We start from the raw sequence: 18,544 nt of genomic DNA, 5'->3' as shown, positions 1-18,544 counted from the left end.
GCGGCGAGCCGGGGGAGCGGGCGGGATGCCGGGCAGGGCTTTGCTGCTGGGGTGCTACAGGGGTCTTCCTGGCGAGGAAAGGGGTGTCTGTGACAGGCTGTCCGGTGAAGTGAAAAATTCTGAAAGCCCGACTTGTGCTGACGGCGTGGCGGGTGCTCGTAGGGTGAAGGAGGTGCTGCTCTTGTCAGTTTTGGTTTCGGAGGTGACACACGTACTTGCTCCATCTGAGACACAGCCGGGAGCGCCCGCCGGGGCACAGCATCAAAACGTGAGTTTGGTACTGGCGGCTTCGGGTGTCTTCGTCTTGGGTGGAGCCCAAGAGTGTCGCAGATAGTATTTAAAGAAGGCTGCGTTAAAAGGTAGGAAAGAGTGAGGGTTTTAAAGGTAATTTAGTAATAAGTGATGAAACTGAAAAGTTCTCATCATGAGGACGAATATTATTAGACTGATTGGTCTGTTACACTTGACCTAAAACCCAAGAATATCCAACTTCTCATCATCATAATTTTTTTTGCCTATCGATGCTTTTTGCTTTGATGGTAACTTTGGTAAAAAAGCGCTGTTGACATTTTATGTGAACAAAAAGCGGAGTATTATTTCTGTGACACATGCTATGTGTTGTTGGGCTATTATCATAATGCAGTGTACTACTGTGTGATTTCATTCAAATAAGTGAATGTGAGTGCCTGTAAGCATTTGGGGAATAAGACTTAAGAGACAAGGGATCATCTGCTGTTTCAACTTCCTGTTTTAAAATGCTCAAAATCTTTGCTTAAGAGTAACATTTTAAAGGAAATACAGATTATTATTTTTTTTTAAAGCGGTTTTAAAGTGCTGATCATATTTGACATGTTTTGTGCTTCAGAAGTTCTCTTTTCACTTACTCTGTTCAGAGAGAAAAGTGGATGAATTCTTTGCCTTAACACCTCACGTCTTAGATTCTGTGAGGTGCTACACCACCGCTGTCAAGCTCTCAGAACGGAGTTGAAAATTTAGCACTTTGATTTTATTGACATCCGGAGTCTCTGTGCTATGTACTGTGTAGTACCAACTTTTGAAATAGTGTTTCAGTCAAAGCATTTTTACTCTTTCAGAAAAGAATGTAGCTGCCCCTTCTAGGAAAGCATTAACCAAGACGTCATTCTAAGACATCCTGTCTGCAATGTTTTGTAATCTACAGAAATGACTACAGTTTAACTGAGAAAATGAAAGATGATAAAGCAGCCTGTAACAATCCAGAAGCAGATGCTCTGTTCTGCAAAATTCTCTGGCTCAAGAATTTAGCTAACAGTTATGCTGAAATATTATTGTCAGGATCTGCCACAGTGTGTGGAGATTTCAAGGAATCTCAGTGCTGAAATCTGTGCAAGATTAGTTAAATAACTTAATCTGAAATATTTCTTTCCACCCTTTGTAAGGAAAGAAATATCAATCAGTGATAGTCATCAAAAAATGGAGTCGTTTTCTCATGCAAGAAATGAATATGCTGACTAGAGATAAGAGAACAGCTTTGTATCACTTTGCATCATGTTGTATGTTTTTAAAAAACAGTGTTGTAGCAGATAAACTTCATACCTTCATTTACTTCATTCTGGCAGCCCCTTGGTAATGTTTTTGTAGTGTTTATTTTGAAATCAGAAAAGTTTGCTGGAAAAAAGTTTGCTGGGAGAGAGAAAAAGAGAATCTTGGAAGAGGGTGGGAGGGTGGAAAGCAGACAGAGATATTTCACTGATGTGCACATTTGAAAATTTCCTGCTTCATTTGTTGAAAAACAGCAGTTCTAATTGTTTCTCAGTTACTATGTATTTGACTTTAAAAATCAATTTTAATAATAAATTTAAATTTGCATTTTTTCATTGAAGTGCCATTACATGAATTCAGTAGGATACCTACAAATAAATATCACTGATGCAAATTTGCTGAATAATAGATTTTTGAGTTTCCTTTTCCCAAAAACTTCCCATGCCACTGTCATATGAATACATGCAAACTCCAGAAATATGTTCAGTTAGGAATTAATGTCATTGTGCTTATTGCTGAGCCTGGAAGTACAGGAACTAAGTTTGAAGGCCTGTGAGTCTTTACTATCAAGGGTCCTTGTATACAAAGTAGATTTTGGTTTTGAAGTTGCAAAGATACAGTGAAAGACGATATATTTTTTACTAACTTACAGTTGGTTTTCTGATGTAGTGATGATGAAATTCTGTGGTCTTCAGAGATTCTGGTTAATTCTGTGTTTTCATAGATCGCTTCAAAATAACTTGCTAAGATATTTTCGCCTGTCAGTGCTGTTTACCAACTCTGAATTCAAAACTATCAGTCTTAAAGAAAATTGTTACTCATTTAGGTAAGCAACTAATGAAAAGTCTGAAGTTAGCTAAAAAGTCTTTTTTTCTAACAAGTTGATAGCTTTCCTTTGGTTCTCAGACAAAATAACACAGCTATTATGAAACAAAGAGGAAAGAATGTTTCAGGCCAGAATGAAAAACCAGTTCCTGGTTTTGGTCACTTTTAGCTTTGACACAGGTATTTTAGAAGTGGAAGTCGTCATTTGATGTCCTCTAAATAAGCTGTGAACCTTTTAAGAAGTTCTACATTGATAAGATCATAATTATAGTTGCGTTAACTGTGCCCTTAGGTCAGTCAGGCAGTAAGTTTGCATCTAACTTCAAGCACAGAAATAATTCACTGAATCTTCTTCAGTGCTTTCATTTAAACATATGTATTTTGCTGAAGCACTGTTGACAGTTTCAAAAGTAAGGCCTTAGAAGATGTTTCAAATTATTATAGTCTCAAGGTAAAATCCTTTGTTTAGCATTTAGGTGAAGCTGACAGACCATGTGTGGGGAGGAAGCTACTATTGCTACTACTAGCATTATCTCCCCCTTTCAACTTCTATGTTCTTTTGAAAATCAGTGACACAGATATGGGTTTTTTCTTCATTTAAAATGCTAAACTGAAATACCTCTGTTTCATTTGTCCTCCAAGGAAATTGTTCTGGTATCAACAGGTCAAGTGCAAAGTAGGTCTGAGTTGTGTGGTGTTTGGCTTTGTTTGTGTTTTCTTTGTTTGTTTTACTTGGGTTTGGCTTTAGTTTTTTGTTTCTGCTGAAGATCATATTTCTATCTGTTTAAAGATGGATAGATTTTAACATAAGAATGAAGTAAAAACGAAGTAAGCAGGTGATTTTTGGTCTCATTAGTTTAGTCCAAGTGGGTTTTGTTGTGTCATAGGTTACTGTAGAAAACTGAGACTGCAAGAGTTTTACCATTTCTTTGTGAAAAGCAAAAAAATAAGCCTTAGTAACCACTTTGCATCTATAGATTTGAAAACTAGGGTATAGCTGTGACTGTGCTGGACTCAGTTTGACCTGTTTGGTTCCACTTACTGGTGTTAGTAAACTGTTTCTGTCATGTTATGTTTTCAGTGGCTGTTTGGAACTAAAAGGACGCTGAGAATCCCTTAGCTGACTTTTGTGATTGCAGTGCTAACAGCCCTTGCTATTTTCTGAGCCCTCTTCTGCCACTGTTGTTCATAAAATAGGGGACTGTCTTCAGTAAGACCCCAGAACTTGTGTAAGTGAACTTGATGATAACAGGAAACCTTATGTCAACTAGACTTCTGAAATCTTGGGTTTACTTGTTACTTGGCTTCTCAGAAACACTGTTCTTCCCGTGCTCCCCTCCCACCACGCTCCCCCGCCCCCCCCTAAAAAAAAAAAAAAGGAAAAAGTTTGCAGTTTAATATTGATGATTCATGACACTTAAGGCTTATGAAATGAGTATATGTGGCTTGTTAATTCAGAATTTGACTGATGAACAACTTCTGTATGAAATAGAACTATTTGTAGAGAACATGTCAGTCGTTTTCTGATCTGTAGGAAAAGTAACAGCATTTTAACATGATATTCAGTTTAGTTCAAGTAGTAGTAACACCCCATGTGGCTAAAATACAGCATAGTTACTAGAGCTGTTTTGCTGTGTTTTGCTGTATTTTTACATATACTTAGCATTATACATGTACCAGAATATATTTGCCATATATTTGAATACTGTTTATTCCTTTGGTTTAAGTTCCTTTGAATATGTTTTAATAAAAACATTCTAACTTTATTCCAACAATATCGTGGAAAAACAGTTTATATGTTTATGGCATTTTAGTGTTTCCTCTTGACATACTAGTTCACTACTTTGATACTTGGGAAAGGAATGAAACGAAAGTTCTGTTTGCACAGATAGTTAATAGAGCAACCATTCAGGTAGTCCAGTTACTCTTTGCCAATTGAATTTTCTTATGCTATGATTTTTTTTTCTTCAAATAATAATAAATTTACTGTAATAAATTTGATTCTAGATTTTGAATCATAAAATAATTTTGCACCCAGCAATTCTGATTTAGAGCATCACACTTCTGAAATCTCTTAAATATTTGTGATTGATTTAATTTCCTAAATATTTTGTAGTTTTTCTACTGTTGTCAAATAATGCATCTGCTCACGACTAAAAATATTTGAAAAATTTAAATTCAACAATTTTTAAATTTTAAAAATACACAGAGGCAACTGCCAGGTCCCACCCAACAGGAAATAATAAACAGGCTTAATTATTAAGAAGAGGAGGCAATTTGTGTTGTTATATTAGAAAAACAAACAGTGTCATTTAGGGTTATGTAGTGTTATTGCAAATGCCACAGTCTATGGATAAGAAAAAGTCTACAGAGGAAAGTAGAATCTTTGATAAAAATGTCTCTCTGCACAAACTTGTATACTGAGAAATTACACTCAAATCTTTATTGAGTGATTACACGTCTTTGTAGTACCTGAAGGAATGTAAAAATACAACTTCCTTTTGCTGCTTTAGTGGAAATTGAGCATTGTTGAGTTGTATACTGAGAATACAGTTTCCTTAAAACAGCTCCCTTCAGCCCCAGGTATTGAAGTCATAGATGGGAGAAGAAATAGTAGTAAACATGTAACATTTAAAGGCAAATTTCAAATCTATTTCATTACTGAGTTAAAACTTCTTAAAAAATAACATAGTTGATGGGGCTTCTTGTCAACCTGAGCAAGTTAGCAATCTCTTCTTGTGTTTAGCATGTTTTTCTTTCCCATTTGTGCTAAAGATATTTATGCCAATATTGTGGGTGACAGTATGCATGATGTTGCCTTATATTTTGGTTCTATTTACTTCATATAATACATAATACTTTAGTTGTTTATCACCTCTTATTTTGAATAAAATGGTTTTTGCTCTGGAGCTGTACTTCTGGCATTCTGGGAAAAATAACTGAGTTCAAAGGAAATGAAGTGCTGGAGGAACTGAAGAGGTGGCCAGAAGCAGGGTGAAAAGGCCATGCATTGAAAAGGGGTGGGCAGTGTTGTGACTTTGAAGGGACTGTGGTGGTGAAGGCTTGAGACTAAACAGCTTGGATCAGTATCTCAGATCTGTCAGGGCAGCATGCTCTGGCCTCTAGCCAAAATCATCTCAGCAGCTCTTGTCCTCCTTCCGTCACTGACCTAGCAATTCCAAGTCTCTATTGCACAATACTTTTTCCCAGCATCTCTGTTTGGGAAATTTTGGTCTCTAGAACAATTGTCTCTATACAGGTACAGATTATGTTTTGCAAAGGGTAGGAGAGTGAGGCTCAAGGATAAATAGTTGCCACTTAAAGTTAAGTAAACAATGCCAGGTAAAAGATATGGTAGAGACTGTACAATACAGCAATTACTGTTTCTACCTCAGTATTTCTAGCTGCTGTTCCTAAAAACATAGTTCTCTGCAGTCACATAGTCTGCCATGTTTTATAGCCCTGATGTAGCAAAAATATACATTCAATATAATATATAAAGCATGAATGTCTTTGCTTTTTTTTCATCCTCATTCCTCTCTATTTTTAGTAAGCAAAATAAACAGGCTAAGAACATAACCACAGTGGATTTCATTACTTTCATTCAGTGTTCAGTTAAGTTTATTTTTAACAGGTAAATTACAATGAAAGCCAAGTTAAAGAGAAAAAGCACTACTAGAATACTTTCAGGAAGTATTGTTCTTTCTGTATATCAGGTCAGTTGAAGTATAGTAGTTGAGTTTCTCACCTTGAGGCTTGCTTTCTGAATCCCAGCCTTGAAAGGTGAGAACAGGTTGATGTAAAACATCTCAGAAATTAAGCGATGAATGTTCTTCCATGAAGAAATTTATTTAAACCATCAGACTAATTCCAGTTCACAAGTGCAATGGAGTGGGTAATAAAGATCATGATTGTCTGTAGAAAGGTAATAGGAAGTCCCATTCCAAGTTTGTAGGGATTTTATTGGATGCTGGTATCAAAGAGGACAAGGGTTTACCTCATGCGTTAAATTCAGGCCGGAAAGTTGAAGAGAAGTAGAGGGAAGGATCTGGACTCTGATAAGTCAGGAGGGCTGAAAAAAATTGGATAGGGAAAGTTGTCTTGGTTTTTAAAAGGTGAACACAATGCATGTTGGAGAACAGGGAAGAGCTCTGAAATCAAATGATTGGGATAAACAGCAATGAGAATTCTTGTTCCTGGATGGGAGCATTCCTACTTTAATTATGTTGTTTCCATTTTAAATGCCTGATCCTTTTGAAGCTTTAAAACAATTATTCAGAATGCAATAAATGAAGTCATGTTCTTCGAGCTATGCCTACTTGTACCTTGTGCCATTTGGTTACTGAGGAGGAGGAGTGATGGCCGAGTTACTGCCATTCTATTTGCTTGGTTGTTTGGTGCAACCCCATTGTCTTTCATATATATGGAATGTATGTATGTACAACTTCCTAGTTGTTGGGGTTTTTTCTCCCTTTTTAAACCTTTTTCGAAGTGGCAATTGACCTGCTGTGAGGAGAAAGGAATACTGCACATGTATGCATATGCACACATGTACACACACTCAGTATGTACAGCTGTGTGGTTTTGGGCAAGTTTAGCTGGATTTTACATTTTCCCATTGCACTGGGAGCTAAATGAAGTTGCTTCACCCGCCTTTAAATTTTCACACTTAAAAATACTGTGAATTGAAATGTTTTGTTTCCTGAGCCTTGTTATCTGAAAGACTTCAGACAATCTCCAGGGTGGAGACTGCTGTGGTTGCCTGTAGTCTGCAGATGTTGGGGCATTTTTTTATTGTAGATGCAAGTGTGCAGTACAACTTGTGGGAATTGGAGATTATGCAGGAAGTGGGCATATATAATAACATGAATTTCCACAAAACAATTTTAATTGAGTCATCTTCCAATGAGAGAGAGGTGGCAGTCTCTGCCTCATAGAGGTGGAAGCTCATGTAGGGAGAGAGGTAGATGCTAATCTTACCATTTGATGCATGTAGGAAAGGAGTGCAGAAATGGAGCAGTAAGGGAAGAGGCCAATTAAAAGTCACACAATTAATGCTAGGGACTGTTTTTCTGCAAGTGTCTTTTTCACTTTTTGATCATTATCGACTCTGGATTTGCACCAATTTTCATGTAAGAAGAGGAAGTGTAGAGATTTGTTAACTAAATAAATCCTAAGGAAACAAATTCTAGTTTGGAGGTAGGGGTCCCAGAACATCTTTGTTGTTTTTTTGGCTTTGAAGAGGACAAAACAGTGAAACTGAGGGTGTTTTCAGTCATTTAGAAGGGTCATTTGAAACTGCTGGGTTAATCTTTGTCTAGGCCCTGAAAAGGCAATCAAGTGTCAGTTCACATACACAAAGATGTATATTTGCACATCTAAATCATAATCTGTTTAGAATAAACTGGTTTAGCATTCAGGCCTGAGAGAAAATCTTTAACCTTCCCCCAAAAACACTGCAGCTGACTGTTGAACACAAAAGATCTCAAGTAACAGCAGCCTATGCTGTTGATGCAAGAGAGACTGTGTTTAATACCTGGTTAGACATTCATTAGTACATACCCACAATATGTAGGTAGTTGCTTTGCTGCTTCCAATTGTAATGTTCATAGAATCAGAATAGTTTGGGTTGGAAGGGACCTCAAAGATCATCTAGTTCTAGCCCCCTTGTGTCATAGGCAGGGACACCTCCCACTAGACCAGGTTGCTCAAAGCCTATCCAACCTGACCTTGAATACTTCCAGGGCTGGGGCATCCACACCTTCTTTGAGCAAACTGTGCCAGTGTCTCACCACCCTCCTAAGTGAAGAATTTATTTCTTCTATCTCATGTAAACCTACCCTCTGTTGGTTTAAAGCCATTTCCCCTTGCCTCATCACTACATACCCTCATAAAAAGTCCTCTCCAGCTTTCCTGTAGACCCTCTCTAGGTACTTGGAAAGTGCTGTAAGGTCTCCCTGGAGTCTTCTCCAGGGCGAACAGCTGCAACCCTCTGAGCCAGTCTGCAGAGCAGAGGTGTCCCAGCCCTGTGAGCATCTTTGTGACCCTCCCCTGGACTTGCTCCAACATGTCCATGTCCTTCTTGTGCTGAGGACCCCAGAGCTGAATGTAGTACTGCAGTGGGGACATATGTAATAGCTTCTGTTTTCCTGTCATGGCATTGTTCACTGCATCAGCTAAAAAGGCAGAAATGACTGCATTCATAAGGTGAAATTCAGATAGACATAGATTTTATTTCTGTATGGATTTTAATTTTTACATCAAAGTACTTCAAATGAAAAGTTTTCAGAAATACTGCCTCTGCGATATTTTTCCGCTTTGTTGGAAAGTCATGTAATGTAGAACTGTAGATGTGACCAGGAAGCGTAGCAGATGTGAGAACTGCTGTTCTCACAGAGTTCTGCTGCAGGGAGAGTGGTGCAGTCTGAGAAACTAGAATAGGGCAAAGGCAGTAGAACATACTGTTAAATTTGTCCTATTGGGCTTGCAGAAAAAGCTGTGCGATGCTTGCTTTGGAAGTTTTGCAAATTATACATTTAGCGAACAGGCAAGTAGGCAGATGCTATTCACATTAGCTCCTCAGAATATTTTTTTGGAACAAGGACATTTGCTGTGTTGTCTGGGTAGGTATTTTTGAACACAGTTTTGCATATATGACTCATGAAATAGTAAGTGTTTAAATATGAGATCACAAAACAAGACCAGTTTTTATTCTGTTTATGCAGAAGAAACATGGCATTTGCACTCAGTTACCTAAGCAGAGTGCATCAACAGGGTTGGTATTTTCTGATGCTTTGTAAATAATGTTGGCTATTGAGATATTCAGATTGTTTTCTGTAATACTGACACTTTTCACTGGGAACTGTTTGACAAAAACTAAATTACAGTTGTTTCAGTGATTTCAGTATGTCAGTTGGCAATGATGATTATTTTATTTCTATGGAACAGAAGTCAAACAAAAACATCTTAGCAAATTTTATTGTATGCTGAGGGGTTTTTATGCATTCTATGTCAACTTTTTCCATAAAGATTAACAATAACGATAATAGGTTGTTGATGAAAATAATGTCTTGTGAATGTGCCTATGAAATAATGTGATTGACTGGTATTTTTTATATTGCTCAAATCCTGATGTGTTGGGTGATAAAGTACAGCATGGGTGACATTGGCTGCTTGTTCTATCTGTTACTAATTTTTGGCTGAAATCTTATGACCAGTTATTTGATGTTTGCTCAAATACTACAAATAAATATTACCCAGTAAATATTTCTCTCTAAAACTGAATTACGGTCAGGTGTGTACTTTTTACTTTGTAGAGTCAAAAATAATTTTATCCACATGAATGAACCTCCTTTTCCTGAAAGTCATCTGTGTATTAAGTGTATTTCTCTATTTTATTTTTTTTTTCACATTTTCTAGTTTGTGTGGGATGGGTGCCTATATGTTGGCTTTGGAGCTTGTTAATGAGCTGAGTCTCCATCAAAGTGAAGTACCTAAGTATTCCAATTTTCATATTGATACTTGCCTTTCTAGTTGCTGTAGAAGGTACATGGTGACTCAGTTTTTCTTTGCTGATTCACTGATCGTTTGCAACTCTCCTTCATAGTGCAATAGTTTTCATAGTTCACTTTACTTTGCTGGAAAACGTGGCTCATGTTCATTGTGGTGGAATATGAGGGCCAGTGACATGTTTCTGACTTCTGTTAGTTATTAGCCTTATTTAGTGTCTGCTTGCATGCAGACATGAACCTCTTGACATAGTCATACAGTTATTTTCAGATGTTCCCTTGAAGAGCCTTATTTAGTGAGATCAACATAGGTGAAATTAAAATTCTTTCAGTAACATCTACATTAGAGGAAATAACACTAATATTTTCTAATAGACCTTATAAATTCCTAAGCAAATTCACAGGCTCTTCTCCTGGCCCCTCACTACTGGCCTCTGAAAAACTAAGCTAACCTAAACTTTCCCAGTGTCCAGCATTTACATGTAGACCTGTGAGAGAGGGTTGGGAATGCTGTACATCCATAATTGTCATTGTCAGCACTCTGTCGTTGTGGGTGCTAAGGACTTGTGGACTGCTGGAAGTAAAGGTGTCCAAAATTAGTCAATATTTGACTCCTGTTTGTATTTATAAAATGTAAAAAATATTGGATGCTCTTCCTTGGGTATCTTTGTCTTGCATTTAGCAATACTTCACAAGAAAACAGTTCTGGTTCATTCATGAATGCTCAGAATGCTCTTTTTATTGTGTAAGAATGCAGAGTCCTGCTTTTGCTAGAGTATGGTAATGATTTTGCCTAAAGTCTTAATTACAGAATAGTCAGAGGAAAGACAGAAACTAATTAATTCCTGAAGAAATTTTGACTTCAGGACTTTAATATTAATTTTTAGTTACTTGAGAGTATGCAGTGGAAAATCCCAGCTGTAACCTATCCTGTCCTTACATTGTCCCTTCCAAATCCTGAGGAATTTTGAAAGTATTTTAAAAATCATAATGTGATGAGTAAAATAAGAAGTTTCAGAGATGGGGCTTTTAACATTTTCTAGGTTTCTCTACTGCTGTACATTGGAAAAAAAAGAGTTCTAATCATGGTTTTCTGTTTCAGGACTTAAAATGGCAGGAGAAGATTCCTATATTATGGGAGTATCTGATCCCCAAGTAAGTGGATTTGTATGTTTTCAGTATACCTGTATCCTCTTTGTAGCTCTCTGTTTAGGTTTTATCTCATTCTATCCTGTCATTTTCTAGGCTTAACAACATGGACATATCAAAGCATTTTGCACTGAAGAAGTCAGATTTGGGGAAATCTAGTTTGTTTTTTTTCCCTTAAGATGATTTTTATGTGATCTGTAAAGTGCCTTGCCACTAGTTAAATGGTTGAAATGTAAAGGAAAGCTAGACCTGCTGAAATAAGCATTTGAAAAAATTACTTATTTTTATGCCCTGCCTGCCTGTGACACTTACTGTGAAGTTTCTGCTGTGGTGGACAGTGGACTTTTTCTGAAAATAAAACCCCTTATGCCATAGAAGGCCTTTTTGTGTAATTTTTTATGATATTTGCATTGACATAGATGAGTAAAATGTTCCTTCACTCATACAGATTGGTAGGCATAACTTATCAGGTCTTCCTGATCTCATTAGATCTGAACTGTGAAAATGGTGCTTGGGTGAAAAGTTTAAAGAAAGAACAGATCATTTCTACTCACCTTAATTTTCAAAGAGCAAGTATTTTCTCCTTTATACTTGTTCCACTTTGGAAGTAGATTTATACCTGACAACAATTACAGTGAGTTAAGATATGTCAGTGTTAAAAAAAAAATAAATTAAACTTTAACCTGGGTATACTGTTTCTTGCATTAGACCTTGTCAATATATTTACATAAGGAATGTAGTCTGGTGAGGTTTAATCAGAGAAGTGAAAATGAAAACTCACAGGTTCTCAGCAAGGCCTTGGGCAAGACATCTAGTGTCAGATTTTCAAAATTTACTGTATAAGCTCTTTTGAATATATAGTTGTTAGTGCATGTAAGCAAAATGCACATTTACAAACTGTGCTGAGGTCGGTGCGGTCTCATGATAGTGGTGGAACTTGGGGCAGTGCTATCAGCTCTACTTGCACTGCTGTTACCAGTAAAAATAAATTAGCTAGAAGATGTTCATGTAATTCAACAAAGTGTTTGCAGTCTCAATATTTGCAGAGAACTTTGAAATTCTTTGCTGATAGATGCTTTATGCAATTATGTATACATGTAATAATGAAGAGTATATTTTCTTTCAATGTAGATGTTTGCAATGGATCAGTTCATGGGAATGAATGCATTATTTAATAGTACAAATTACATCCCTTCAGACTTACCAATCCGAACAGGTAAGAACCATTAGTATTTAATGGTGCTGTTGTCCTACTGATTATTCCTGTTTGTTTCCTTTTGTAAAGTTCTTTTCAGAGGCTTTTTTTTTTCAGTCTTTCATAATACTAGATTGCAAAGTTGTCAACTAGATTTTTTTTTTACATCTTTTTGCATCTCTTTCTTACCCACGTGAAACTTTCAGCAGTGAGGCAAATCTGATTCTCTTTTGGCTTGTACAGAAACTGAAAGTTTCAACAAGTTTCCCAGCTCAAACCAGAACAGTGACCAAAGAGCTTTGAGTGATCTGATTTTATGAATTATTTTGTATTGTGTTTTTTCTTAATTTGTGCCTTCAGTGACCTACCTGTTTATATTGCCAGGTTGCACTTCTTTTCCTTTTGAACACTTTCAGTTGTTGTAGGTGTTTGTTTTTCACTAGTAAAATGCAGAGAATATTAACTTCCTGTGTTTTTCCTTCTCTGTGACTTCTCTGTTTCCTGTAAAGTGGCAGTGTGGTATAAGAAGTACCTGGCAATTTCCTGAATAATAACACTCGTTTAAAAGTTCAGAGTCAAATTTTGCAACAAACTGCTGAAAATAAACAAATAGCATTCTGCAGAGGTCTGATATGCAGCTCTTACAGTACGATTCAAGAACAGTAATAACAAATACAAGGCCATTATAGCTCAGTCAGTATTAGCTGCTTGATCAACCTTAGTCTGGTTTTGCTTATTAAATTTCTATATTAATATTACTTCTTGCATGAATTGGGAAAATTCTTTTTTCCTGCTTAGTTTATTGGAATAGCTGATATGAAAGGAAGAAGGAAATAAAATTTTATTTAAGCTTATGTGGTTTTTTTTCAATATATATATCTCCAATGTAGCTATTAATGTCTTTTAACAGGAGAAGTTTCTGTTGTTATCTATTTGACTGTTGTATCAGGATGTAGCTAGTATCTTCTGTATTACAAATTACTTTTGTTTGTTGAAAGTGAAAACCACTTCTGCTTGCAATATTTGATACACTTGACAGCAGTAAAGGTAAGAAAGGGTAAAATGAAATAAACATTTAGCATTTTCCTTTGTAGGGAAAATTCCACCCTGAAGTAACAATAAATGCTGACTTTAAAATAAAAATGAAGGCATGCTTACTGTTTTAGTGTTTCCTTGATTAAACCATGCTTTACTTTTCTGGACTGAGTAGTAGGAAGAAAGGATCAAGAAACTCATATGGTACACATAATTTTGTTTCAAGATACAATGTTCTGATGAGCAAAGCTCTTGACGAATATGGACAAACACCCAACAAATAATTGTTGCAATCATTTGTTTGCAATGTGGTTTTATTAAGACAGATAAAATTATTCTCTAAACTCATCTGTGTAGGATTAAATAGCTTTTGCACTGTATACCAAGAGATTTTTTTCGCTGTCTTCCCAGAGTTTCTGTGGAACAAATAAGGTTATGGAAATTTCCCCATAAGGAGCTCTCTTACACGTACCTTGTAAGCATACTCTCTACTCCTCATGCCAGATCATTCCTTCCATACCAATTATTCATTTATATAAAACTTACTTTCAGGTATCTATGTCCTGTCTAAAGTAGAAAACAGGTGTTTTCAAAACCGTGTCAGGGAGTCAAGGATTCATTGAGTTCTGCAGTCACAGAAAACTCTTACTGAGCTAAGTCTAGTTTAGTCCTTAATTTACAAAATTGCTTAGAAAAAGGCCTTTTTTTAATATGTGCCACTGCTCTTGTCTACTGCTGCACTATAGCTGCTTAGTTCCCTGTATACAAAATAGGATTCAGTAAAGAATCCTGCATTTCAGATTATTGCAAACGAAAAGTTAAGATTTAGAAAAGCTTGACAGCATCTAATGATGCCATAGTCAGTTTGTTTCTTTAGTAGTATCACTGTATTGCTTACTTCCTCCCCTGCTTAAAACTATGCTGTGTTGTTATTATGGACTAGCTCTTAAGTTGTAAGATAATATAATAATTTATTTAATCTGCTTCAGTGGTTTCCAAGCAGGGACTAATTAATGATATCTTTCTACACAGTGAGGTTAGTTAAAAATTCATGTGGGATTTTCCAGGAATACTTCAGCTGAGATATGGAAAGAGTGAAATAAATGTTCTAAAAAGGGTTTTTTTCTAGGACGGTTGTATGATCTTTCAGTCTGTGCATTCATAAATGCACAATGTCAGACCTATTACATTGGCAGACAGGTTTAATATATAACCATGGATTGCCGTATCATGCCAGTGTACCTGAATCAACAAATAGCTGGGGAATTTGGGGACTTTCTGATGATAAACATTCTGCTGTTATGTTAATATTTACAGTAATAGTAGAAAACCTTTGAGATGTTGGGACAATGATTTTCTCAATGACATTGTTAGTTCTCAAGTGTCTTTGCTCACTTCTTTTTCTCTCTCATGTATGCCAGCTTTAAATAAAAATTAGGATTTGTTATTTTATCTCTAAAGCTGTAGAAGATAATTACATGGTTCAAGTTCTACATTTGCATCTACGTCTAGAACGAGTAGTCTCTGTGTGCGTTTGGTGGAAAAGAGATGGATCTATAACAAGTGCCATAACAGTGCAAGTTACAGGATGGGGCTGTGTGTTTAAAACAACACCACCAGCACAGCCAGTATGTCACAAAGTCAGCCTCTTCTTTGGCTCATTGGGAAGTATCCTGCCTTTCAGAGTTAGGTACTGAACCTCAGTGGCATCAGGGATGGAGGGAGCATTATCCATGGCATGTTTAGACAGTGTGAAAGCAGGTACACATCAATGGGATGTCCACTGTGTAGAGGAGAGACAAAGTGATGCCTTACACTGGAGAGGAAATGGGCAGAGTTGTGGGCAAAGTGGTTTATAATTTGGGATGTTTCTTACTTGCTCCTGATTATACAAAGTCATCTACAACCATGGAACACAGCAATCTGTGTGCCAGTTAGAGGTGGTTCCAGGAACTGGTTAATTGTTTTGTGTTCTAGGGGCTCTGGTCTAACTAGCTCTTGGCATTAAGTGGTGTGTTTTTAAACCTTTGAAGTTGAAGCAGGGCCATCAGGAGCTGAACATTATTGCCTGGAGTCTGCTAAAATTAGTTTTCTGGTATTTCTTTAACCTCCTCTGTCCATCCCTGTGTGATGCTTGCTGTTCAGAAATGAGAAGGGCATAGAGGGAAAAAGAAGGTGCTTAAAAAAGCTTTATTTCATATTTTTTCAGGGAGAGATACAGTTAAGAGATTCAAGGAAGCCCAACCATTACCAAAACCGAAATGGGTGTTCATTTTCCCTGTCCCAGGCAGTGGCCCTAACCCTCAGAAGCTTGAACAGACTTGCATACTGTTTCTGCTGTTCTTTCTAGATCTTCTGTGCTTGTGTTTTGAAGAGTGAAGTGAGGGAAGAGGTTAAGTAAAGCACATGTGCTGCTTGCTTTAAACATCATGCTTTGAACACTGAAGTTGAGATTGGAAAGTGTGTTCTTGTGCAGGTGAATCACTGACAGGGAGGACGTGCAAATGCTACAGCAGGTGTTCAGGAAGGATAAGGCACTAGGTCTTGAGTCTGAGCTTTTAGCAACAAGGTACCAGTGCCAGAATGGACCAACAAGAGGGTTGGTGTAGGACTTAACAATCAAAACCTAGAGACCGTGAGTGTTTTCATCCATGTCCATTCTATAACAGCAATTATGAGGGTGAGATGCCCATTCTGGGAGATCCACAAGCAGAGAGAAGGTAAGCAGGAGACTTGTCCACAGCTGGTTGCAGGTTAAATTGAATGGCTTCAGGTACTAGCTAAGCTGTTAGATAAAGGACCTCACTGGTCCAACAGTGCTGCCAGGCTTGCAGACATATCCCACCAACCTTACAGATCCCTTTTTCCTTGATTTTTGTTACAGTAGGAAGAAGGAATCAAGAGGGAGCCTAAGATGGGTGCTCATTTGGAAGTGTGTGTGTAGGGTGAGGCCTGTCAAGAGGAAGAAAGAATGTAAGTGGTGGGAGTGTCAGGAGGCAGGATGACCTCTGACTCAGGCAGGAAGGAAAATGAAGAAACTTAGCAGCTGAAGAAGACGTGGGGAAGTGGGACTGTGACTCAGGCTGGAGGTGAGGCAGCGGGCTGCAAGTTGGTCTGTGGCAACCGAGGTGAGGAGATGGAAAAAGAAGCCCTGAAGCATACCCAAGATGTGGCAGTCTGCACCAAAGCCCCTCCGTGCTGGAGGACTGCATGTTTTAGTTACAGTTCTTGGCCCTCCTGGCTGCAGCAATGCCAGGCAAATCGTGAGGAGTGCTCGTGTCAGAACTTGGCTCTTGGCAACCATGAGAGTGATCCCTGTGTGAAGGCCAGCTTCCTGACTGTGTGCCTTCAGCCTCTCTGTAGGGCAAAAGTAGAACTTAAGCTATACATTAGGTAGTGTTCCTTCTTGTGGTTGTTTAACATTTAAAAGGGGGTTGCTTGTTAAACAAGAATGTGAAGCAATCAACCTTCCAGGCTACAACAGAGGTGCAAAAAATCATCACAAATCTCGTCATTATTAGTTTCTCTTACAAGGTGTTTATCTTCAGGTTCCTGCTCTCTGTCTGCTTAGACCAGACATGCCTAGTAATAGAAATGAAATATTAAAAGCTTCCCTGTGCAAAACACTAAATGTCTTTTTTTTTTCCGTGGGAAATTATGAGTGAAAGAAGGAACCACACATAGCCAATGTTAGGCTGTCGAATGTACTTCTGGGAAGTATTCAGAATTTAGTGAAGACAGTTGTATGAGACTTTTCATGGGGTAAAATCCTTTCTATGATCAAAATTATATACCATTTATGCTTGTATGTTTTCTTGAACATTGCTGCTTAATTTTTAAATAGCATGTCAGGTGTAATTAAGGGCATTGCACTTTGCTGTTATTTGGGTCTGGTTCAGATGCTATGCTAGAAAATTACTTAGTCGCTGTAAAAGAAAATGTTTAGTCGCAAAACCCAAGAGTTGAAATAAGACCTCACAAAACTGTGTTTTAAATACATTGGTATATGATTTATATAATATGATTAATGATAACAGCCATCTAGTTTGCCTTTGCACATTTACACTGCATCTTTTTGCACTTTCCTAGTGCTAGTATGTAAGATTTTTATTTATTTTTTTAGTCGGTATCTTTGTCAGCTTTTTATAAACTTTTTTCCAAGTGGGAAGAAGAACCACAGTCCCAAGGTTTTAATTTCCCTGAGTTTTCACAAGTGTTGTGCAAGATCAAACCATTTCAGTGTTGTAAACAATTTCCTTTGAACTTTCCAATATGCCAAGATAGTGTATATTCCTCTCTTAGGAATTTGCATTTCCTTATGCTGAGGAAAAATTGAAACTTGGATCTGCTGCATCCTGGGGGACTTCTGCAGCCACTTAGCCATAGGATAAGAACGCTTCCTTTTCTGGCTAATGTTTGAGAGAAAGGGAAAGTACTTTGTGTGGATACTAATCCAATGTGTATACCTAGAAAATGAATTCCTAAGAGGAGAACAACCAAAGAACAATTACTTTGCAGGTCGTGCCCTCAAGGCTTGGTTGAATGTTGAACTACACAGTTGTATTTTAGGTGCATTGTTTCTGCCAGTGCCCAGAAAATACAAGGCTTCTGGATTGTTAAAGTATAAGATTTCAGATGCCTAAAGCATGAGGAGGGTTAGAGGTCTATGAACAGAGGTCTTAAATTTAAGTGCTGATATGTTGCTTAAACCAAACTCAGTTCATCTTGACTCTGTTACAGACAAAAATTGAAACATAAGGCCAAAGCTAAATATTGCTCTACATCTTTTTAAGTTGAGGTCCAAACTGTTTTTCATGCTTTCTAATGTAAGGTCGTGTGTATATGGTCTTGAGGCAATTTTTTGCATGACTTCAAGTTTACATATGAAAGGACAAATGTTTGCCTTAGGAAATAAGTTATCTTTATATGTGAAATTGTTGTGACTGACATTTGCAATATAACTTTGGCATGAAGATTATTCAGTGGCTGAGTCAGCTAACTGCAGCAGTAGAACACTGATTTCATCCACTGGTGTATTTATCACAACTTCCATGTTGAGAGAAGCTTGTTCAGTTAAGACCTGTGCTGACCAAAGGCATGAAGGTCTATTTTATTATAATGAAGTAGTACTGAGGAGCTGAGATGGATGCATGTAGTCATATTACAAAACATACGTTAATTAATCCCTTGCTGTTTTTAATTATTGCTAAACATTGGGCTTATTGGCAAACAAAAGTTGATGCAAGTATGTAGTTCTGTGCTGAAGCCAACTTCTATGTAGTTGGTGCGGTACTTGCAGATGGTGCAGTTG

General features: G+C 37.4%; 1 protein-coding gene across 1 annotated transcript in view; it reads left to right on the top strand.

The window, feature by feature from the left end:
* Positions 1–325: 325 nt before the first annotated feature.
* The window catches only part of NFKB1 (nuclear factor kappa B subunit 1), a 56,124-nt gene continuing 37,905 nt past the window's right edge, over positions 326–18,544 (top strand). The window contains exons 1-3 of the mRNA XM_029963004.1: positions 326–359; positions 10,957–11,009; positions 12,135–12,219. Coding sequence (XP_029818864.1) covers positions 10,965–11,009; positions 12,135–12,219 — 130 coding nt within the window. The 5' untranslated portion in view covers positions 326–359; positions 10,957–10,964. The remainder of the gene's footprint in view (positions 360–10,956; positions 11,010–12,134; positions 12,220–18,544) is intronic.

The sequence above is a fragment of the Manacus vitellinus genome, unplaced genomic scaffold (assembly GCF_001715985.3).
Source record: "Manacus vitellinus isolate BGI_N305 unplaced genomic scaffold, ASM171598v3 scaffold_0_pilon, whole genome shotgun sequence".
NCBI classification, from domain to species: domain Eukaryota; kingdom Metazoa; phylum Chordata; class Aves; order Passeriformes; family Pipridae; genus Manacus; species Manacus vitellinus.
This window is presented reverse-complemented; position numbering and strand designations above follow the sequence as displayed.